This window comes from Nannospalax galili, unplaced genomic scaffold (assembly GCF_000622305.1).
Source record: "Nannospalax galili isolate Female #2095 unplaced genomic scaffold, S.galili_v1.0 scaffold33, whole genome shotgun sequence".
NCBI lineage: Eukaryota > Metazoa > Chordata > Mammalia > Rodentia > Spalacidae > Nannospalax > Nannospalax galili.
Genome location: NW_008335436.1, coordinates 6,949,487 through 6,974,118, shown reverse-complemented (window position 1 = coordinate 6,974,118; position 24,632 = coordinate 6,949,487). Strand labels below are relative to the sequence as shown.

General features: G+C 33.2%; 1 protein-coding gene across 1 annotated transcript in view; it reads right to left on the bottom strand.

The window, feature by feature from the left end:
* The window catches only part of Si (sucrase-isomaltase), an 82,836-nt gene that overhangs the window by 41,163 nt on the left and 17,041 nt on the right, over nt 1-24,632 (bottom strand). Inside the window, exons 10-22 of the mRNA XM_008830144.1 lie at nt 23,964-24,095; nt 23,757-23,876; nt 21,497-21,610; nt 17,298-17,382; nt 15,971-16,088; nt 14,376-14,547; nt 9,985-10,101; nt 8,478-8,632; nt 6,592-6,676; nt 5,502-5,558; nt 3,358-3,482; nt 2,148-2,236; nt 401-450 (exon numbers count right to left, since the gene is read on the bottom strand). Of these exons, the coding sequence (XP_008828366.1) occupies nt 401-450; nt 2,148-2,236; nt 3,358-3,482; nt 5,502-5,558; nt 6,592-6,676; nt 8,478-8,632; nt 9,985-10,101; nt 14,376-14,547; nt 15,971-16,088; nt 17,298-17,382; nt 21,497-21,610; nt 23,757-23,876; nt 23,964-24,095 (1,419 nt within the window). The remainder of the gene's footprint in view (nt 1-400; nt 451-2,147; nt 2,237-3,357; nt 3,483-5,501; nt 5,559-6,591; nt 6,677-8,477; nt 8,633-9,984; nt 10,102-14,375; nt 14,548-15,970; nt 16,089-17,297; nt 17,383-21,496; nt 21,611-23,756; nt 23,877-23,963; nt 24,096-24,632) is intronic.

Below are 24,632 nucleotides of genomic sequence, written 5' to 3'. Positions count from 1 at the left end.
AAATATTATTTAAATTAAATATTTAAATTTTAAAGATGCACAATTTTTTATCCTTATCTAAATATACACCAATTATCACTGTGACTGGAATATTAAAACAGACAAAGGATATTTAAATTATGTTCCTAGTGCATGTTGCTTAAAAGTGGATTTTAAGAAGTACAAATACTGTAGTACACAAATTTTATCATAAAATTCAATACTGAGCTAATAAAAATTTTAAGAATTTTAGTTTGTTCATTATTTAATAATTTAAGTTTAACAATTAATTGAACAATTTATTTTAAAGAATTTCATTGAAAACTGGAGGGAAATTTAAACATTTTCCAAACATCCATAATAAATTATGACCTAGACATTAGCTAAATACATATTTAATTGTTTACAAAATAATGCTTACATCAGACACTGAAAATGTATATAATATATAGTTGCCTTTTTCTATGGTATCTGAAATTGAAAAAGAAATAGTTAACAAATTAAATGAATTAAATTCTCTTTTTTTAATCACTTACACAATTATATAGCAAGTTAGATATGATTTCCATGTGGAGTGCAGAATAGGAAAGGGGTCTAACTAAGCATGATCAGAATATATTAACAAAAGTCAATAGAAAGCAAAACAATAGAAAGTATTTATTAATCAATTCCCAACAACTTTTACTTTTATATTTTTATTAACTGAACTGAAAGTTAGTAATAATTATGATGAGAAGAAGAGAAAAATGAAGAGGCAAAAGAAGAAGGATGATGGAAGACGGAATGAGGATGTGTTGGGGGTTATTAGGTGGAAGTGGAGGGAGACAGTGTGTGGTAGATAAGATTGAGATATTTTGTGTACTTGTATGAAATTTTCAAAGAATAAATAAAATTGATATTAAAATATTCTTGGCATCTTATTTCTTTATTAGTAATAATAAATGCATGCTAAATAGTTTAATTTTCGGTGAGTGATAAAATATGCTGGAAATTCAGATAAAACTAAACGTTATTCTAGCCAACTGTCTTGGTGCAGTCTCCTAATACTAGCTTTGGAAGGCAGGGACGGGAAAAATCTGAAGTCCTAGGTAATCCTCAGGCAGTTTTGGGTACATGATATCGTGTCTCCAGAAACAAACCAATAATGAAATGAGTTCTAAATGATGTGCTGTTACTGTTTGTTATTTTGAAAAATATTTGTATATTTTGCTGTATTTCCTAAGAAGACACGGTGCAGCACAATTTTATCTCACATCTATTTATTAATTATTTTCATCATTGGGAAAGTGAGTGAATCCTCAGAGATGTTAGAACTTAAATTGAATCTGTAAAGAAATAATCTTTGACTAGGGAAATGAGAGAAAATTATGATTTCTGTATCACACATATAATAAAATTTTTACAAGATCTCCCTATAAGAAAATTGAAGATTAGAACTAAAAGAATTTGAAAGAACTTGAAAAAAAAAATTGAGAAGGAAATTCAAGGAATACCGAGTATAAGTGGAAACTATACAATATTTGAACGCTTACATAAAACCATTGACTAATGACACTATGTTAATATAGGTGGTAAAATAAATTCAATTTTTTATTTAAATTATAAATAATTAAATGTAAAATCAAAGTTAATAGAATTGAATTGCATAATAGAATAAAATTGTTTATGGTTGTTTTAAATGAGTTAACTGGTTAGTTAATTATTTAGTTTTTTAGTTAATTAATTTTTGGTATACTCAATTCTCAAAATATAAGCGAATGGACACTGAACAATGGAAGAAAGATTAAACTTCCTTGCCTTAAATAATCTGAAATTGATATTAACTATAGATGAAAATATTGTTCTTTGGTTTTTTTTCTGTTTTCATTAATATAATTATATGTTTAAAGATTATAGAGACTTTCACAAATTTTGTAAATATTTCTCAAAAAGATTAGATGTAACTCCTACCTCTGGAAAATTTTGTTAACCGTATTAAAATTATATGCACCATAAAACATACCTTAGCCAAAGACATTTTGAAAATATCATTTTACAAACCTATACAAGTTACATTGATAAATCATGTGATGCATACTTTGTAAAGTAACATAAAAACATCATTATGAAGTCACTGTATCTAAATATCAAACCGTCATAATAAATGAGCACATCACTCTGAGACTTGCCTTTAGATTCACCATCATCCCAAAAGAAGTCTCCTTTTGCTGATAGCTTTTCATCCAATGCAATGATAAGGCCTAGAGGGTTCTTACGGCTGCAATGTAAAATTAGACAGGAATATATCAAAAATTAAATTTAATCAATTTATACATTAGAGTAAATCCAATACAACATAAGAAATTTGTAGTTCTGCGTTCACATAAGAACACTAATATCCATTAATCCCTATTGATAATTTATGATATCAATGTTCTTAGATGAGGGAAGACAGTTTATATAACTGAAAGTGCACACAAAAATTAAAGATGAAAATTATGATATATATTCTGTGAAGACTATGACATCTGAAAAAGTTAAACAATACATTTCAGTTCAAATTAAACTTTTAGTCTGACTTAAAAAGGCTCAACTTAGAGGCTTGAGAGATGACTCAGTGCTTAAAAGCAATTGCTGTTTTCCAGAGGACTTATGTTCTATTTCCAGGACCCATGTTAGGAACCCGTAACTCCAGTTTTAAGGACTCTGACGCCGTCTTCTGGTCCCCACAGGCAGTGCACACACATAGTGCACATACCAACAAATAGGCATGTATATATACATTCTTATAAATTCAAAGTAAAAATAATGTACAATTCAACCAGATTAACCTGAACTTGCAGTATATTAAGTCTACAACATATGAAAAATAATGAAAATGTGGTATTTTTAAATGTTAGAAGGAATGCATAAAAATTGCAAATACAAAGTCAGTTATAACTGAAATAATGCATGGGGTGAATTAAATACCTTTCTTAGGTCTGAATCACCATAGGACAGTGTGTCTGAGGCTACAGGATCAAAACCACTGTTTCATACCCAATATATTCCTACTAATATATGTTGACCAAACTGTTTCTGTTGCTCAGGGCAACTCAGGAGCAGAAGCGATTTTGAAAGACATAATTAAGAGTCAGTTTATGAAATAACTAATTCTACAACACCAGAATATCAAATTGCTAGCATAAATTGATTCATGCATGAAATTGTTCCTCAATAAATATTTTCAGAAAATAGCCTGTTGAGGGTCAAATACCTTAACAAATCAGTAGGGAAAAAATTGTGAAAATATTAATCCCCATGTACATGGAGTTTATAATCTAGGTTATGATACATACTACATGCAAAATGTAAATAGCTTTTCATGTATGTAAGCATATACTGGTCCTTCACTTTTACCTTGCTGTTGTTGTTACAGCAGGTTCCTGGGTAGGGATGATATAGCCTCCTCTAAGATGCAACCCTATTTTGTCTGCTGGAAGATGCATATCAATTCTTTGTTTTCTCCAAGGTCTTTTTTCACCCTAATATTTGAAGAGTAAACATTTTTATTGTTAATGCACACCGTAAATCCCACTTCACAACAACTGTAATTTATACATCTTTATTTATTATTAATCTATATTAGGAGTCAATCATATTATCAAAATGAATACTTCCTATTTTTTTACATTTAGAGAAAATTCTTTTAAGTTTTCCATGTAGGAGAAATAAGTTCATTTTCCCTAAAACATAAAAATGATTAAAATGTTTCCTTTCTACAGTAATTAACAAATTATGCCCACTTTTTAAACAGTTATAAAGTGAACATACCTAGAATAATTGTAATTCTTCATTCAGACTCACATCTCCGTAATGGAGAAAATATGTATTTGTCTTTCTGTCTGGCCTGTTTCACTCATTGTAATGTCCTCCAGTTCCATTTACTGTGTTGTAACAGACAGGATTTCACCATTTTCATGTGTGACTATAATACATTATGCATGTATACAGGAAATATGTTGTATTTTCTTTATATGTTTATCATTTAATGAATATGCAGGTCTATGATTTCATATATTAACAATTATAATAATGCAACAATAAACAATAAACAATAAACAATGACAAATTCCTGCATTGTCTTTGGTAAATGTTCCAAAGTATTATAATTGGATCACAAAGTTAAACTATCAACATATTTTGGAGGAAACTCCATGCTATTTCACAGAAGAAGGGAAGATTGGGGTTGGTTTAGAAATACCAAAACCAGTTAGATGAGCCCTATTTTCTACTGTAGTTCAAAACTAAGGATCATACTTTCAAATATCTCATTTTCTAAGTTATGAATAATCATTAATAGAAAAATCTCAAAGGTGCTGAACAAAAGGTAATGAAAAGGGGATGAAAAAGGGAATTGTATTTGTTTGATTAGTATGTGAGTTTCATATGTACTGAAATATTAGATTGGACTCATTAAGATGTAAACATACTATGCATCAATCAAAGCATTATGTAAAGGAATTAAGATGCAAATGGACAAAACTGATTTGTCCATTACATAATTATTGCATGTTAGTCTATAAACTATATTGAAAACAATAAGTACGAGGAAGGTGATCAATATAAAATAAAGTTAGCTTCCTTTTGAAAGTCCTTAATGTAGTTTTTAAATTTTTAAATTTTTTTGGATAATTTTGTTCATGAGTATTGTATTCACATTATTTTTGTCTCCCCCAGTCCCCTCCAGCTCCTCCGATTTCCATTTCTTCCTCACAATTTCTTGTCCTCTTTGGCTATTATTGTCACATATACATACATACATACATTTATGAATAGACATATATAAAGCACTGAGTCCGCTTAGGGATGTGTTCAGGGCTGTTGACTGGGATTAAATAATCATCAAAGATTACTAATTGTGTTTTGTTGTTACTATTGTTGTGTTTGTTTGTTTGTTTGTTTGTTTTTTGAGACAGGGTCTCCCTTTAGCCCCAGCTGTCCTGGCACATACTATGTAGACCAGGCTGGCCTTGAACTCAGAGATCCACCTGCCTCTGCCTCCTGAGTGCTGGGATTAAAGGTATGCGCCACCATGCCCAGAGGATTGTAATAATTTTTAAAGTGAATATTTCTGAAGCGGTTCAGTAAGCTAAAAAAAGAAAGGATTGTTTGTTTGAATGCTATTTTCCTTTTATGTTTACAATGAAAAAAAGTCCAAAAGAATTTTAACTTACCATATAAACAATATGTAAGCTAGCTCAGGAATTTTTCTGACAGAAAGAAAAATATGTTGAATAGGAAAAAGCAATAAAATAAGCTCCCATTCCCTTCTAAAGTACTCCTTTAATTCCATTTTTAAATGAATAACTTATTTCTATGCTAAAGAATATAACTTTATATAAAAATAGGGCTCATGTGTAATGAAGAGGAATTGCACACCAATTTTTCAAAGCTATCTGATATGGAAACAATTTTTTTTTGTAATTGCAGAAGATCCAAGTATATATATGCAGTGTGTGGGAAGGCACTTGCCCACCTGTGGACGTATTTAACTTACTTACAGTTTCATAATCATACCACGTAGCATCAGGGATGTATGCACTCACAACCTCTGCTCCCTAAATTAAAGATAATCAACATAATTATACAATATACAATAAACACACAGAAAATAATATATACATTTTTGAAATTCCAATTCTTTTTTTTCTTTTCTTTTCTTTTCTTTTCCTTAGTTTCATCATATCCTGCCAGGCTACATCAACTGTTTTTTGTTTTTTTTTTTAATTTTTAAAATTTTATTCAGTTTTTTTAACTTTTACAAAAAATTTATTGAGAATTTCATACACGTATATAAGGTGTTTTGATCAAATCCATGCCTACTCCCTCCCCTCCAACATTTCTCCCTCTGAAGAGGTAACCCCAAAATCTTTTAAGGATTAGATACAAACTCCCAAATACTTTTGACGTTTTTGGCCTTTGGAAAAGAGTACATTGCTAACAGGCCCAAGGACATTTTGACTTTTAGCCAAGAAACTGGCTGCATTTCTTTGGGGTCTTTTTACCCTAACTGCCTAGCCAATTCCTACCTCCTATTCTTATCACACCATCCTCTGAAGAGGTTACCCAAATTGCCAATAGGGAATAGGGACACAGACCCCTCTAGCTTCTTCCCTGCTGAGCAGCAATGCAGGGTGAGGCAATTGGAGTACCCCTTCTATAGACCATCTGTAGAGAGGACCTTGTCAAATATTGTATAGGGTTTTCCATTTTTCAAGAGGAAAATGTTCTTATTTGTTCTTATACTAGCTTTGTATGTTATAATGTAAAATCAAATACAAGAAGTAAAGATCTTATTTAGTGTGCAATTAAAATAATCTGTGCATTTAGTTTGTTGATATAACTAGCATGCTTATTGTGATATAAAAATATTCAATTTTATGTAACTCCATGAACACAAAGATTTTAAAAATTGGAGCCACAAAACTCAGCATTTTAGGTTTCAGTGAGAACTTACAAGGCTGAAATAGTTCATTGGGTAATATGTGTTACCGACGTGCTTCTTAACGACATAGGATTTGGGTATATGAATTTGCCTATAAAAAAATAGTTGCCTATAAAAAATAAATATGTTAAATGTGTAAATCCTACCTGTTTCAAAACAGGAGTGATAAGTAATGCAGGGCCCCATAGAAATTGGGTGTCCTCAATCCAGCTGTTGGTGTCTTCATAAAATCTAACAGCAACGACATTTAGTTATAAAATTACCAAACAAACCCAAATTTCTCAATTGCTTTATCTTTTCAGTTCTTCCCTGAGAATCAGTATTCATTTTAAATTTGTTTTGGTTTGTAATTCTGAATGAATAGTTCTTAAGTACTTTAGCTGACAGTCAGGAAAAAAGTCAGGGAGAGAGGATGAGGAAGAGGGATGGATGACATGAGTTCTTTCCATACTCAGAAGAAAAAAATCTATCATAGAAAATACGAATCCTTTAATGTGGAATATGCATATTTTTTTTTTACTTTTTTCCTATAGAGGGGTCGCTAAATGGCCAGAATTATTTCAAAGTCTAATTCCTTTTAAAATTTCTCCTCAAAAATTTTAATATTGGTCTAGAGAGATGCTCTGCAGTTGAGAGCGCTGGCTGGTCTTGCAGAGACCAGGGTCTGATTCCCAGCACCCACATGAGAGCTAGCAAAAATTTACAACTCCAGTTCCCAGGACCCAATGCCATCTTCTGATCTCCTTAGGCACTTCAGGCAATATACTCATACATAAAATAATAAATAAAATATTTTTAAAATTTTAGTATGGACTTAAAAGAGACTTTAGGTTTTACTTTTCCTATAAAGTCCTGTTTTGTTCATGACGTACAAGGACAATTCACACATTTGTAGCTATAGCACACACTTGATCTACATTTAGCTGATTTTATAATATATGGCTATTGTATTTTCAGTAATTTTAGGTTAGATCTTTCATACTAATACATTTTCCTTAAATGACTTTTGTTTGTTTGCTTGCTTGTTTGTTTGAGGAAGGATATCACCATATAGTCCTTGCTGGACTGGAACTCACTATGTAGATCAGGATGTGTCTGAACTCAAAGAGAATTACCTGATCACTGGGATTAAAGGTGTGTACCACCACACATGCTTTCTTAATATAGTAATTACAATTTTCTTTGTAAATTCTATTAAATTCTCTGAATTATAACATAATCTTGTCTTCCCCCAAAATATAATTCATTTGGGGGAAAAACAAGAGTAAGTTATTTATATATACACATATATATGTATGCATAATAGATTTATAAAGTTATCTTTACTGGGGCTGGAGAGATGCCTCAGTGGTTACGAACGCAAGCTGCTCTTGCAGAGAACCCAGTTTTGATTCTGACCACCCACATGTCAGCTATCAACCATCCGTGAGTCCACTTCCAGGGGAATCCAAGGCCTTCTTCTGATCTCCATGGTTACACTTACATACATGCATGCAAGACATGCATACACATAAAATTAAAATAATAAATAAAGTAATTAAATTATCTGTACGATTGGGGCCATAAGTAGCATATATGTACGTGTGCGTGCAATTGCAAAAATAATCATCTTGGATATATTTTATATCTTTGTTTATTTCTGTTAATGTTATATGTCCCTGAATATGTTCAATTATATTTCCTGTGTATGTTACATGTATGTGTATATGCAAAGTGCATGTCCACTTGTGCATGCAGCGGCCAGAGTAGTGTGACTTGCTCTATTTCTGTCTGTGTAATTGTCTTGATTATGGTCTTTCACTGAACCAGTAGCTCACCATTTAGCCTAGTCTAGCTGGCCAGCTAGCTCTTGCGATCTGCCGATCTCTGATATTAGGATTCCATGCAAGAGCAGGCATACCCAGATTTTTACATGGGTGCTAGGCACTTGAACTTAGGTGTTTATGCTTGCAAAGCAGTTGCTCCTAACCTCTGAGTCAGCTCTCCAAGTCCTTAAGCTGTAATTCTTCTGCATAACTCTCATAATACTCACTCAAAAAGAAATGGCCTTGCAACCGTCTCTCCAAATGCATGGGCTTTATAAAGCAGAGTGTAGAGGAAAGGCAGCAAGGTGTAGCGAATATTTAGGTAGTGCTTTGATGTTTTAACCAAAAGGGAATCTTGCCCAAAAACTGCAGGATCTTGTTCCTGTGAGATAGCAAGAAAATCAAAACAAGGAAGGAAAAGTGTAAGTGAAAATGAAAAATGGAAGCAATTTAATCTTTTTTAAAGCACATTTCATGAACTAGAGTTTTTCTATGAAAATTTTAAAGTAATCCTACTTTACCCTTTTCATGTCTCAATTCTTAGGGTTTTGTATTCTCTATTAGTTGTGTTTTAATTGAACTCTCTTTAAAGTGAACATTTTGCATCTAAATACACAGTTTAAAAAATGAAAACAACCAAATATAAGCTTTTGATTTCTTACTTGCTTGGGAATAACTGCACTATTTCCCACTTCTGTACACCACAACCTTTGCCAAGTAGTCTGCCAGCCCCACCAGTCCACACAGAGTATCTACACTTGAATTGTGCTTAGCTATATGCGGTACTTTGGCCCATGGGATGTTAGTGCATGTGATACATTTAAGCAAATGCCTACAATCTGCTTGCTTAAGGATTTGCTGTCCTGTGTGTTGCTAACTCCATTAGGAGGAGCCCAGTCTGCTGGACAACAGAGACAATAGAGTTTCCTGGAGTAAACTCCAGCCTTGAAGTTCAATGTTTCTCCTGAGACCACCAACAGATCCTCTACCTAATGATATCAACTGTCTGTCTGAGCCAAGGTACACTGTGGGAGGAAAGCCAGCCTACACCTGCTGTCAAGTCACAGAATCTACTGAGGTTCTGCCTTTATGTTTACACTGCTATCATATTTTCTATTGACAAATCACAGCCACTGAGTGAGTACAGTGGTATTGCTGTGATAGCAGGGTCACATTTTATTTAAGCTCTCCCCTCAACAACCTGGCAGAGCCTATTAAAGCTGAACTGCTATGTGGGTCTCCCTGCCAAATCACCACCATCCTGCCAGCTTCACCAGACCCAGAACAGAACGGTGAATTGGTTCTAACCACACCACCTGTGTTAATTCTGGCATGCCATTCACTTTGCAGAAAACACAAATGAGGATAGAATGCTAGCAATTTAACACACTTTTCATGTGGTTGTTTTAAGAAAATATGTTACAAATACAGATGAGAGGGATCTGACTAGACCACAAGTGGAATGGACTTCCATGGGGACTGTTTAGGGACACAGAATTGACACAGTGGGCCTTAACACCCAGGACACAGTATATGGGTTCCAGTGGGGGGACTATGGGAGGGTTCTAATGGGAACAGGGCTATAAAGATTCAGATTGTTTGAGATATTCTGTGTGAAATACAACACTAAAAACAAATTAAAAGAAAGAAAGAGCTAAAGTTTTAACCACAAAAATAACATTATTTAAATATGTTTATGTACATTTCAAAAACTGAAGAGCAAGTGTAACTTACAATATAGCCTTCAGCATTATGATTTCTAGAAAATGGATAAAATGCTCCAAGTTGCATCCATCTTCTGCAAAGCTCTTCCGTGGTGTCAAACAAAAACCCACAGATGTCTGCTCCAACCTGAACAATAACTTCTGTTAGTCATAGTGTCAAGATTCCAGGTCCCCTGGACATCCAAATTTATGTATCAATTACTTTGTATCATTCACAGTCTTATTTTTTTCACTTCCCCTCAAACAATTTGTCCTCCAGGTTTGGTCCTTCTTTTCCTCTAACCACATTACTTTCCTTCCTTCCGCTCTACCTCCGTCCTTTCTTAATTTTCCTCCTTTTCTTTAACATTTCCCTCCCTTACTCTCCATCCCTCATTCCTTCACTTGTCTGTCTCTGTCCCTCTCTTTGACTCTCCCATATACACACAGTAAAATCATGTGAAAGTGACATTGGCATGGAATCAGCAATCCTCCTGTCTCAGAGTCTTGATTGCTCTATATACAAGTTTGTGAAACCAGTCTCTGCATTACTCTTGTGTATTATATTCACTTTTCATAATTTTCAGTCATATTAATTATTTTTATGTTTTCATGATTGATATAATTCATTCTATAAAATGAAATTATATTAAAATATATTTTTATTTTGATTGGTCCTTTTGTGCTACATCACTAGAAGAATATAGTCAGATAATGAAAATATGTTACATCTACAAAATGGAATATGATTAAGCTCCAAAGAAAAATGAAATCATAAAATTCACATAAAAATACATGGGCCAAGAATGTATGAAATTAAGTGAAGTCACCCAATCACAGTAAGTAAATAACCACGTCTTCCCTCTTTGGAATCAAGTCTATAATGTACACACATGCATTTGTAAACAAATGTATGTATTAGTAAGCCAACATCTCTGTGTTAGTAGCAAAAACAATGAGTCTTTCTGCAGGGAACTAGAAGGGATTTTTTAAAGCATAGTTATTTCCTTTGTCATGGTGGCTATAATATATATGATTGTATTTTTATTCAAAAATGAACCTTTTAAATACACACTACACAGGAAAAGTGGAGGCATGTATTATGGGATGTATTACAGAGTTAAATCTCACATAAATAGTATAGAACTTTTATATTTTGATACAATCACAAATTAATAATATTCTGAGGTATTTCGTATCAAATTGTGTAATGTTATGATCTTTTATGCTTCGGTATGCCTTAATTTGGTTTGTGTACTATTGGTATGAAACAAAGAGTTTTAAAGTTAAAAAATACATTTGATGCTGGATTATGAAGTTATTTACATTAGGATAGCTAATATATCTGAAAAATGATCCCTTTCAGGGAAAGAATAACAAAACACAGAAGTTTTTGTTAAAGTGCTTCTTAGAATGATAGCTATGAACATTTGAATCTTAAATACATTAAATACTTGTCAGTTCATATTTCAGTGCTATTTGCCCTCAGTGTCACAGTAGTCTGAGAACATTTTAATGCTTTCCTTTTCTTCTAGTCATGAACATAGAAGTTTTCATTCTCGTGCAGTTGAATACTATTTGTTCTCAATAAAATTGATATCCAAAAGAATGTTGATGAAACAGGAGAATATAGTAGGGTAAATGACTTGAGTGAGTATTCATGCTGAACTTATGAAGTAACAGTTTCAGAGTGAAACTGAGATACATCTAAAGTACTCCAAGATAAGATTCTATGACCCTTACTCATGGCTTCTGAAAAAAAAAAATGGTTTGTGGTTTATCATTAATTACCAACGCTTTTTAAAATTATTCTACATAAATGTAAATATTGGTATACACAATAGATAGTACTTGTATTTGGCTCTTAATTTTCACACAGACCTTCTTTGGACATTGTGATATATTTTCCCCATGTAAGAATCAAATCTATCAATGCTTTTCTGGTTTATTTTTATGGGGTCTCAGGACGAGCAATATTTATGTGTATGTGTTTTATTAAACTATAAAACATTTACTATGTGGCACATAAACAGGATTATTTTATGTTTTTTTTTGAAATGTGCATTGTTTTGTCAGAGCTGATTTAACCATGTTATAGACTATAACAACAGACAAAACTTCCCATTATTAATTTTCAGATTAATTCTCAATTAACTAGATTCAATTTTCACCTCCTCTTTGCATGAACTTTTTCTCACCAATGTTTAGCTTTAATTTCTCTCGTTTCTGTAGAAATTGAGATTTTGTGATATATTTAATTGCTTACATATAGATTCCCCTTCTCAATTCATTGCCATATACACAATTTCACAAATTTTATAATCTCATTATCCAAAGATTTCCAATAAGCAGTATAATTCAGCATTAATCTTTTAAGAGTGTATAACTTGAGAATACAATTTCCAAATGTCTAGGCTGCTTTCAACTTTTAACCTTTAAAATATCTTTGAATTAGTAAAACTTTTAATTTCATTAGATTTCAATTTGTTTTCCATTCTTTCATAATTTGCCCCCACTGTGCTATTTCAGAAATTATTTCTCTAACATAATGTCATAAATTATCCTCTTAAATTTTCCTCTTCAAGGATTAAACTTTAATCATATTTGTCTCTTTATAACTAGGATGGCTTTTTGTATATGACAAATGGAAACATGGTATTTTGTTTTGAAAATGTATGAACAGCTGTTTCTTTCCTCAGATACGAACAGTATTCATCCATATAGGGCCTGTGCTTTATTTGTACTGGGAAGCATAACTGAATGGCTTCAGACCATTATCATCGTATTAATTACTAATTCCTTCATCTAGTAGGGTGAATCTATGTTCAATGAATTTGGTTTGCAATTTGGGGAAACTGAATACTCCCCTGCAACAACTCTTCCTATTCGTGAATGTGTTAAGTCTTCAGTTCACTTAGTAATAAGTTAGTATTTTCTTCCTCTACAGACCTTAAGGGGAGAGAGGAGAGAAGGGAAAAAGGTAAGGCCACACAATGCAGCTGGCATGGGAGCAGTGAGGCACTGTTCAGATAAAGAAGGTTAACCGTGGGTGAAGCTAGGAACCAAAATCCCAGCATCAAAAGGAAAGTGGATCACGAAGTTCCACCATCTGCTGAGGAGTTATTGGCAATTGTTGGCCACTGGGGGAGGGATAATTGATTTTTGTTGTTGTTGTTGTTGTTGTTGTTGTTGTTGTTGTTGTTGTTTCCTCAGGGATGAGGCCCCTGAGAAACCACCCATGGTCGGATAGATGGTCTTACACCCATGTACAAACAGGCAGCACTAAGTGGACTCAGTGCATTTAAAAGAGGAACACATGACATTGGGAGGGAAAAGTGTTGGGTGGAGGGATATAGGAGGAGCTGGAGAAGAAGGAATGGGAGGCAGACTTGATCAAAACATATCATATACGTGGCATGAAATTCTCAAACAATAAAAAGATTGTCATTAGGGAAGATGGGTGAGTGCAGTAGGGGAGAGGAATTAATAAGCACAGAATATAGTGACATATATAAAAACATTAATAAAACCAAGATAATAGAAGTCCTACATCTGCTGTTAATATTACTGTATGTCACTTATAAACAAAACCTATTGAAATTCAATTTTTATAGTTAATGTTCTATATAGAGGAATTGTATTTACACTTTCAATGAACTTACATTCATATTATTTTTCTTTTCCTATATTTTAAATTTATTATTAAAATTTATATTGTATATATCTGATTTTTATATTTGATTATTTTTGGTTTGTTTGTTTGTTTTCTTGCTTTCTAATCAAGACAGTCTTACTTTGCAGTCCAGACTGTCCTGGTACTTAATAATGGGTTTGAAGCCTAGGCTGATCTTGAAGTAAGATTCCCCTCCCTAGCTTCTCGAGACCTGGGATAGGGACATGTCCACTATGCTCTGTCTTTTTTTTTTAAATTCTAGTATTTTAGACTACCAATGTCTTCCATTTAAGACATTTAACCCATACAAGCTTTGTTAAGAAATAAAATTATAAATGATTAATCATAAAATGATTTTTCTTCATTTTCCATTCAGCCTAGTGTTTGGCTCTTGCATGTTATGGCAATGTTTTGGGGGGCGTTGTTTTGTTTTTGCTTCTCAGAGATCTGCTTGGCAATTTACTGTGAATATTTAAGTTCAAAATGTAATATTGCATGTGCAAGTGATTTTAATTAATTAATTTTATGAGTAGTCATTTGATTCGTGTATATGAAAGGAAAAATTGCTATAAATTCTTACTATGCATATATTAAGTAATGCATTTCTTTAGTAATGAATGTCTTCATTGAATATTTAAGTCAGATTCATCAGAGTTCGCATTCAGAATTTCCTATGATGTGTTTTCTCTACTTTAGCAATGTGCAGACTTCTCTCTTCTTATATTTCATCTAATATTAAACCATCTTACCAAAGGCATCCCAAACAGACCAAACTCTAGCATCCCAGTGATGGACCATTCCATTTGCTCCCACGTGGCAGAATTGTCTCCCAGCCAATGATTAGCATGTCTTCCATTCCCGGCAAATGTCGACCGTGTGAGAATGAAGCTTCTCTTATTAGGAAACACTTTTTCCACAGCTCTAAAGCACAAATTATCAACAAGAAAGCACAAAACTTGTGCAGAAAATGCATAACCATGTAGAGGAAACACTTTTAACATTTTCTGTCTAGTCTCTAGAACTTAGCCACTACCCACACATACTAGCACTGCTTTTGATTCCCCTATTGCCACCTGGCTGTTACTGACCATTTTCTCTCAGAAATAGTTTTAAAAGTTCTTAAATATATGAAGTCCACCAGATTCTCATCAGAATATGACATCCTCACATGCTTTTGACATATTATATTCTGTATTATATTGAACCACAAGGTGTTTATTTTGTGTCAGAAAAAATTACTAAGCGGGCTGGAGAGATTACTCAGCAGTTAAGAGCACTGGCTGCTCTTGCAGAAGACCCAGCTTCAGTTGCTAACACTCACATGGCAACTAACATGTGTCAGTAATTATGGTTCCAGGGGATTCAATGCACTCCTCTGACTTTGAGGGCATTGCATATGTGGATCCTTTCACACATGCATGCAAAACATTCCTACACATAAAATAAATAAATAGTTTTTTTTAAATTAAAGTTATTACTAACAAAATATGGTATATCCTTCTATACTGAGTTTTTAAAAAGAGGGGTAATAGCATTTTGAAAACAGTATATAAAAGTTTTGATACATAGTGTGATTTGACACCATAAAAGCATCCACACTGGGATTTTTTTGTTTGTTTGTTTGTTTGTTTGTTTGGGGTTTTTTTTTTTTTTGGTCTTTTTGAGACAGGGTCTCCCTGTAGCTCCAGCTGTCCTAGAACTCACTATGTAGACCAGGCTGGCCTTGAACTCAGAGATCTGCCTGCCTCTGCCTCCCGTGTGCTGGGATTAAAGGCATGCGCCAACACATTTTTTAAATTATGAGAAAACTACAACTACATGGCTACTAGGATCTCAGTTTTATCAGCTATTCACTGCGAAAACTTACACAATACTAGCAAAACAACAGAAAATCAACATGTGGTGGTCATCAGTTTCTGTTTTGTATTCTATGCAATTACCTTATTAGAAAATAACTTTTGAACTACTACTTACAAACTACAGTTTAATTGAAACACTTGTTTGGGGATAATCAAGAGCTGTTGTTGAATAACCACGTTCTTAATTCAATTTGGGAACTTTATGAGTAGAAAACAACTATGTTTTTGTTTTCCCAAAATGGCAAACAATCTATGAGTTAAGAAAATCTTACATAAATATATGTGTCATATAATTCTTGGTAAATTAAATCCAAATTCATTCAATACTAATAAAAACAGATGTTTTACTGCCGTGAAATTTTAACATGAAAATATTTTTTTCTTTTCTATCCTAATCTTCCTACTTTCTATTAAATTGCTTCATTTCCAGAAACATGATGTTTATAAAAACGATAATATGAGTTTCTGCATGAAATTGCACTTACTTCTCTGTAGCTATGGCCATGCTGTATCCATATAGGCTATGAACATCATATTGCTTCCCCCAGCTCTGCACAGAATCCATACAGAGTGTTTTGGAATACATAAGTTGGTCAAGAATGCCTTAGAGAAAAAGTATTAAGAATATTCTTATGAAATATTTTGTTATGTTAACCTCTGTATTTGTTTTTATAATGTATTCTAAAATACTTAATAAAAAATCTTGAATGACTAAAATTATTTAAACAGTATCCAGTCATTTCCCTGCACTTCATTCCTGTGAAGGCCGGGAAAAAAATAGCTTCATTTTTATATTAATAAGAACTAATATTTCCTCATTTTAATTATAAACAGAATCCATGAAAAATAGCTCTTGATGAGTATATTATATTTTATACATCTATACTGTGCAACCTAAGTCCAAACACTAGTTTTAGACATTTATAGCACAGTAGTTGATTTAAATGTAATTGTAATTAGGGGTGGAGACATGGCACAGTGGATAAAGTGCTTTCCACACAAACAAAAGGATCTGAGTTGAGAATCCCAGCATCTACATAAAAGTCAGACATGATGGCTAGTGCCTATAATCCTAGCACTGGGGAAGCGTAAATATGTAGATCTCCAGAGCTCTCTGTTCAAATAGTCTAGCCAATCCAAATTTATTAAAAATCTCTTCTCAACAAAGTCAGTGTTTGGTGGAGGGATGACTGAATAATTTCAAGAGCTTGTTGTATAACCATGAAGACCTGATTTTGGATCCCAGAACCCATGGTACAAGCTGGGAGCTCAGTAAATGCCTATAGTCCAGGTTCCAAGAGGGTGGTTATGGAAGATCATTGGGGTTTACTGGATTCCAGCTGAGCTGAGCAAAATGTAAGCCCCAGGTTTAAGGTGAGACCCTAACTCAATGTAATAGATGGAAAGTGATAGAGGCAGACAACAGAGCCCCTCTTCTGGCCTCCGTGAATGTGCATAGGTATGTGAGCACATGTACATCTACGTAAGAACTTACAAAGACGCACATAAAAATAAATAAACATAAAAATTTACAAATAGATGGAGAGCAATAGAGAAAGATATTTTATTCACACATGCATACATGAGCACATATGAACTATGTACACACACATAACATACACAGAAATAAATGAATAAATAAATAAATGTAATCAGTGGTTTAAAATATTTGGGTAAAGGAAAGAAAAAGCATTGATTTCAGGATTAAAAATTATACCAAATTTTAAGATTTAGAAATATGTTCTAGAATTTATCAGTGAACAAAATTATAATTACTTAGCTATGCTAATTAGGTAATTAAATAAGACTTACTTGGAGTAAAAGGTGGATAATTCAATTCATTGACAGCACATCCTTTCAGGGAACCTTGAATAAAACTGGAAACTTCATTCATGTCCTGAATGGATGTAAAATGACAAATAACTGAAGATAAATATTTACAAATTATGCAGACAGAAGTACCTTTGGCTATAAAAAAATTATCTGAGACAACTTGAGATTTTCTTACTCAGGGGTGATGTATACATATATGTTACAGACCTAAAAAGGGGGTGCATAAACTAGCTGACAGAGGTATCTTAGACAGGACTGAGGGAGTTTTATATTTTTATTTATCACTTTTTTAATGTGTACGAATATATTGCCTGTGTGTCTGTAAGTATACCTGTGTCCTGCAATGCCCACAGCAGTTAAAAGAGAACAGTGGATTGCCTGGAACTGGAGTTACAATTGTTAGTGGCCATGTGGGCGCTGGGAACCGAACTCAGGTCCTCTGCAAGAGCAGTTGCCAGTGCTCTTAAGGACTGAGCCATTTCTCCAGCTCAGGACTGAAGTATTTTTAAATGCCCCAAATGTATCCCTTTTTGTAAAATTATAATTGAACCCAAAGCTCATGTATTTAACATCGACTCTCTTGTTAAACCTATTCCCAGAACATTCATGCATTCAGTATGTTTTGTTACAACCGCCATAAATTTAGTTTTCGTCACTCAATCATCACATTGTTTGTTGGTTTCCCTGGTCCAGAGCTCCTAAATGCATATCAGGGAATGAAAACAGGGAAGGTGAGGAGCAAATAACTTTGGTTGTTGTTGTTGTTGTTTACAGATGAGGAGAGGGAGTTTATTCTTAGGATAGGGGGACTGACGCACGGATAATTCCATCCATAAAGATGTTAGCCCATTTTTCAAATTTTGGGGGACATTTATACTCATCTGTGAGGAATGCAAGCCTAAGGTAAATAACAATGGTAATTTACAGGTAACAAGGGCGGCAAAGGTGACAGGAATGTGGCAGCTTTGGGAAACAAAGGTATCTACTGGCGGGGGGGGGGGGGGGGGGGGGGGTAGGGAGCTCCTGTTCCTGTTCACCTCCCGCATTTCTATTAAGATTTTAATCAAAATAGGATGATCTCATGAAACCTCACAGTTTTTTTCAAGAAACTCTGAGCTGGCTCATTCTTATTCTGAGAACTTGTTACCCAAAGTTTTTGAAGAGTGATGGATGATTGTACTAAGGGATATTTTTGAGTCATTTAAATAAAGGTCCAAAACTTTTCTCCTTACTTATGAATAATAAAATCATAACTGGTTAAATGAAACTTTGTACTGAAAAAAGATGATGTTAAATACAAACACATGATTTTATATCATAAAATTTAGGTTAAATATATATTTATTTCCTCTTCCTTCACTGCTGATGACATTTTATATTTCAAGCTACATTGTGCTGTTCCCTGAAATTGCCTAGAATATTATATTCACTTTTGTTTTTCTGTAACAAATAGAATCAATAAAGAAGCAATATTACAAGATGATAAGTGTAGATGAACCTAATTTTTTCATGAGTATACTAGTTATTTTAATGTACAAATAATATAAATAAATATTTTTTAATTTTTAATTTGTGAAACTTAATTTTTTATGAAAATTACTTTAAACTTGCAGGAAATGTGATCAAAAACCTCCCAGATGTTTGTACATAAAACACATTTGAGAATATCTTCCCAATGAGTTTTGTTTCCAGACATTATATATTAAATTATTATATTTCATCATTGAAGAACACTGACTGTAAATTTTTTAAGAATGAAGCCATAATAACAACACAATTACAGGTATATGCCTGCCTGCACAGAGCAAAGTAAAGGTCCTTTGCATTATCATGTATTGACTAATAGTTTTGTTTTCGAATCATAGCTTGGGACTTAATTATATCAAACATGGTAGGCTCCTATTTCCCAGACATTAGGAAATTGATTATGCTGAAAAGGATGAAGAAATGTTCAAGTGTATTATATTTGATTTTCAAATTCTATTTTTAATTACAATTATGCTTGCATAGTTTGTGAAAGTGATTTTAATATTTAAGCTTAAAATAAGAAACTAACATGAAATTACAAATTTATTGTTATGAAATCATTTTTAAACTTTTATAAAATATGAAACATCATTTTCATTGAAAATTCATTCTCTTTGAAAAAATAACACAAAGAAAATAAAAGCACTAAAGAAACAAGTTAGCAGTAAGGTTTGCTTATTTAAGAACTAGAAACAAAGCCATGTGTGGTAGTCCACACTTTCAATCCCAGCTGGAAGGTCTCTGTGAGACTGAGACTGAGGCCAGCCTGGTCTGCTTAGGGAGTTAGAACAGTTGGGATTATGTAGAGACCCTGTCTCAAAAAGTCAAAAAAAAAAAAAAAAAAAAAAAAAAAAAAACTGGAAAGAAAAGCAGTTGCTTATTCTGAGCACTGAACACATACTAGTTTTGATGTTTTAGACTTTAGACTTTACTTTTTGAGAACTATAGTTATATTTCTTCGTGTTACCAACATAGTGGAAAAACTCTGATTTTCTCTGATATACTTCCACCTGGCATCCTCTCTTCGATTCAGTCTTCTAGGATGCTGGAAATAAGTTATTCTTTGTCACAGCATAATCAAGCTCTTTTCCACTAACCTATCACTTACAATTCTGTTCTATTGAACCACTGTTTTCTCTCTGAACATGAAGTCTATAGGAAATTTTAATTAAAATTAATAATTTGATCACTACTATCAAATCTGAATCCCAGACATGGCACATAATTTTTTTTACTATTCCCTCTGGTGTCTAACTATAAACTGTGTGATCTTACTGAATTTAGACTGAACTTCCTGTCCATCTATGTTCTGCTGATATGAGCACAGAAGTCGAAAAGATGCTGTGCTTTACTTAATTCCATTTCTTCATTGCGAACATGACTTTCCCCTGTCTTCCTCAAAACATACAATATCATTGTATGGATGGTAAAAATAAATGTCTTAAAGAATTTATTTATTGATTAAATTAATAACTAGTTTAGTGTGCAATGAGGTTTTTACAAAAGTAACACCAGAGTTCTAACAATCAAACAAAAAATACAGGTAAAACATCATTAATCTGAAGATTTGTTCTGCTTTTCCAAAATCCTTTGCTGTTCTCCAGTGTTCAGACTTATTGGAGTCTTACTTTAAACTTTAATCAGAGCCTAGAGTCCTGAGGTAGCTTGGTCCCTCCATATGCTTTCCTTTTGGTGACTTTATAAGTAACCGAGGAATTTATGTTTTAATGTTTCTTGAGACAAAATACAACCCATTGCCAATTTTAGCCTGTTCTATTTCTTAGCAAAAAGAAAGCCTCTGAAATGGGGACATTTGTTCCAATTCACGTTACTGCAATTGTCTATTGCAGATTTTCCTAAGTGTTTTTGTAATTTAGCTACCAGGGCTTATTTTCAAATTTTCATTAAATGTTTTGCATGTAAATTATAGACCATAAAAATATGTCTCAATTCTAAATTTGATTGGAAAGCTGCACCAGTAAAATCTCCATAGTGTGGAGTGTGGTATTATAATGAGATCTGTATAATGACAGAAACAATTGACATGTCCAAGCGTAAGGGGGGGGAATGTCACAGGTTCCCACCCTATGATGAAGAGCTACAGAAAATCAACTGATGCTGAGAGATGAAAAATCAGTTTTCTCCAGGGACAATTCCCTTAGAGGTCATCTAATCCCAAATGGAAAACCACAAATATAGGTCTATATGAAAATGCCAGTATAGAGTCAGTGCATTATATATTTTATAAATGTGTGGTGTACATGCAACAATAATAACCACAGAAGAGGACAAGAAGCTGAGAGGGAGTGGGAGACCTGAGAGGAGCTGGTGGGGACTGACGGGTGGAAATAATGTAACGACAATACTCATGCATGAGATTCTCAAAAATAAAAAAAATAAAATTAAAAGAAAATTATGTGTATATTATGATACCCATTGCTAGAGAAAACATTTAAATTTATACTTTTAATACGTGTTCAATTGGGCCCTATAAAAGACGCATAGCTATTTTAGAGTGTGATAGAAAAGCTTTAAATTTTGTTTGGAATACATTAGAAAGACATGTATATATAATAAAGTTCTTATGGAGAAATAATGTCATGCTCATTGACTAAAATCAGTAGATTCACTAATGTACAGTAGCTACTTACAATCCAAAGTCCATCATATTCCACCTGCTGATGGAAGAGGCTGCATTCGTTTGCCCACCACTCAATGGTCTGGGAGCCAGTGAAGTCAGGGTACACTGTTAATCCCGGCCATACCTGGAGGAACAGATCATTTGCATGTACACATGAATAAAAGGAAAAATTAAAAGGAAATTAAGAATACTGAAAATCATCAAAGTTATAACATTGTACTTCTGGAGGTATAGGTAACTCCTATGCAATCTACATTCAAAATAATTTTAAATGTATATTGAGTCCTTTAAGGATAATAGTTAAAACAAAAGAAAGATTATAAAGTATTTAGACAGGGAAAAGTACAAAAACATGGGATGAGGCTGATATTTTGGCTATAACTAAATTTATTTCTGAGTATCCCTGAAGGTTAGGTTAATAAAACAAAACAACAACAACAACAAAAAAAACTGTAATATATCTCTGCTTTGTTTGAAAAGTACATTAGTACATTTACAAACACATTTGCTTCAAAAAAGATTTCAAGGACAAAAAGCCCCTTTTTTGTTATGACAATATATCCTAGACACTTTTCCAAGTTTTCAAAGCATTTTACAATTATTAGCATAATATTCACTATAACTTTATTTGATAGATACTAATTAACCATCATTGTACAGATGTGGTATACATACAATTAAACCACTTGCAAATGACACACAGAGAAGTTAAATAAGTTGTTCAATGTCACACTCTACTCATGGGTAGTGAGCAGGAATTCAAACCCAGGCCTTCCAGTATCTGACCTCAGGCTGTTAAACGTAGACTATACTATGCTGCCTCTTCACGATTTATGTTGTTCAAATTTGGTTGCAATACTTACCAATTCATATTATAGAATTAGATGAGAATTCTATTTTGAATAAATTGAGATAATTTTATACATTTTTATGTCCAAATAAACTCCATTGTTATCTGATCTGTCCATATCCAGCAGAATATATTAACAAATGTTAACAAAATATATTCTGTGAAATATTAGCTAGTAGTAAAGACAGGAAAATGTGTAGGTTTCATAGAACTTAGAGAAATGCAAAAAATATTTTCTCACGGAAAATTCAAGTTTGTTAATTGAAGTAAGAATGCATAGGGAATTCTTCATTGTTATAGACAAGTTTTAATAGATATTCACTTTAAGTTTGATATTTCCTGATGCTGCTTTATTTACTTTGATTAAATTGCAGAAGTGAATTGCCAGTTCAATGTATATCGTCATGATTTAGGGTTTTGACGTATAAGTAAAGTTTCAAAAAAGAATATTCTAGACAAAAGTATGCATCAGGGGCTGGGGAGATTGATCAACCCTGAGTACTTTAGCTTGCCACATAGTTATGGAGACTGAGTTCAGATCCTCAGAACCCACATAAAGTGAACACAGTTGTACACGTTGGTAATCCCAGTGCTCCTGAAGTGAGATGGGAGGAGGAGACTGGTGAATCCCTGGGAGTTCCTGAGCCAGCCAGCCTGGCACGTGCAGGAGGGGGCTTCATCTCACACAGGGTGGAAGGCAAGAATGGACATTCAAGGTTATCCATTGACCTTCACATACAGGCTGTGACACTCATACACATGAACATACACACCAACTCATACATCATACACAAATATACATATATATATATATATATATATATATATACAGAGATGCACACACACACACACACACACACACACACACAAGCTAGGCACTTTCTGAACTGGGTTCTTAATTGGCTCTGTGATTTTAGCAATCTTCAGTTTCATATTTCAGTTTTATTACTTGTAGCAATTTCAGTAATGAACACCACATTCTTTTGAGGAAGTATATAGTTACCCAATTTATATTGGTTATTACTTTATATTAAATTTTCTATGTAGACATCTCAGAATCTCTGTATCTAAATTATGTCCTATATTTATTAGCTTTAATTTTAATTGAGGTTTTTAAATAACTTGTCTATTTACTTTTTCCCTTGTGTATTGAATTTTTATAAATGTCATAAAATATATTTTTTATTTGGTGGGACTAATGTCCCACCAAATTTCCTATACTCGAATACATATAATACTTTAATATATCCTTTAGAGATTATTGGGATGTTTCCTCTGACTAAAATTTCTCCTCAGGATTACAATTTATATCCAAACAGGAAAGCAAATACATAAATGAACAAACATGAGATATTCACAGAAACGATTTTAAAGAGTTGGAAATCAGGGCTATACAACTTTAACCAGTATCAGAATTTACCTCTCCAATAAGTGGTGTGGTTCCATCTGACTCATTCACCCAGACATTTTGTTCGTTTCCTCTCACATATGTTCCGTAGTCTGCTCCATTGGCACGTTTATTTATAGATATTGCAGGGTCCTGACATAGAAAAAAGAAACTACAGGCAATCTGCTAACTTACAAATATGCAATAATTAAAAAGTTTTAGTGCATCATGTATCTTTACCAAAATAATGACATATTTTTGTCCATTGTTATGCAAATCCTGAACAAATTCAGGGAGTCCATTAAATGTAGCTTCATCGTAAGTGAAGTCTTTCTTGTCTTCCATATAGTCAATATCAGTGACTTGTGTGTCCTGAAAATAAACACAGTGTGTTTCCATAAGAGTGGATAAAGCTCTCTAGCAACCTCAGTCTTTAAGTGCAAAACATTTGTTTCATATAGAGAGTGATCAAGTTATGTATGAAGTTCAACTGGTCATGGAGAACATGTCTCTAATCTCACCACTTGGAGACTGAGGCAGGAGGGTCTCAAAATACAGACCAGCCTAGGCTATGTAGTGAGACTTCTGATTACAGGGGAAAAAAAAAGGAGAAAAGATAAATTAATGTTTAGCCCATTTTAGTTCATGAAAGCAGAAATGATGGTGCTTATAAAACCAGGTTTCTGTCTTGTCTTTCATATTGTTTGTTATTTTAAGTGTTAGTGCTGGGGATAAGAGTCAGAATCTAAGGAAATCACTACTGGGAGGCCTTGTATCCCTCATTTCTGATTTTTAATGTAAAGCCTTAAATGACTATTTGCATTTTTCTGAGATGACTTCATTATGTTTCTCTATATTAATAATATGTGTATTATTTAAAGTTCTGATTTTGATTTAGTTCACATTTAA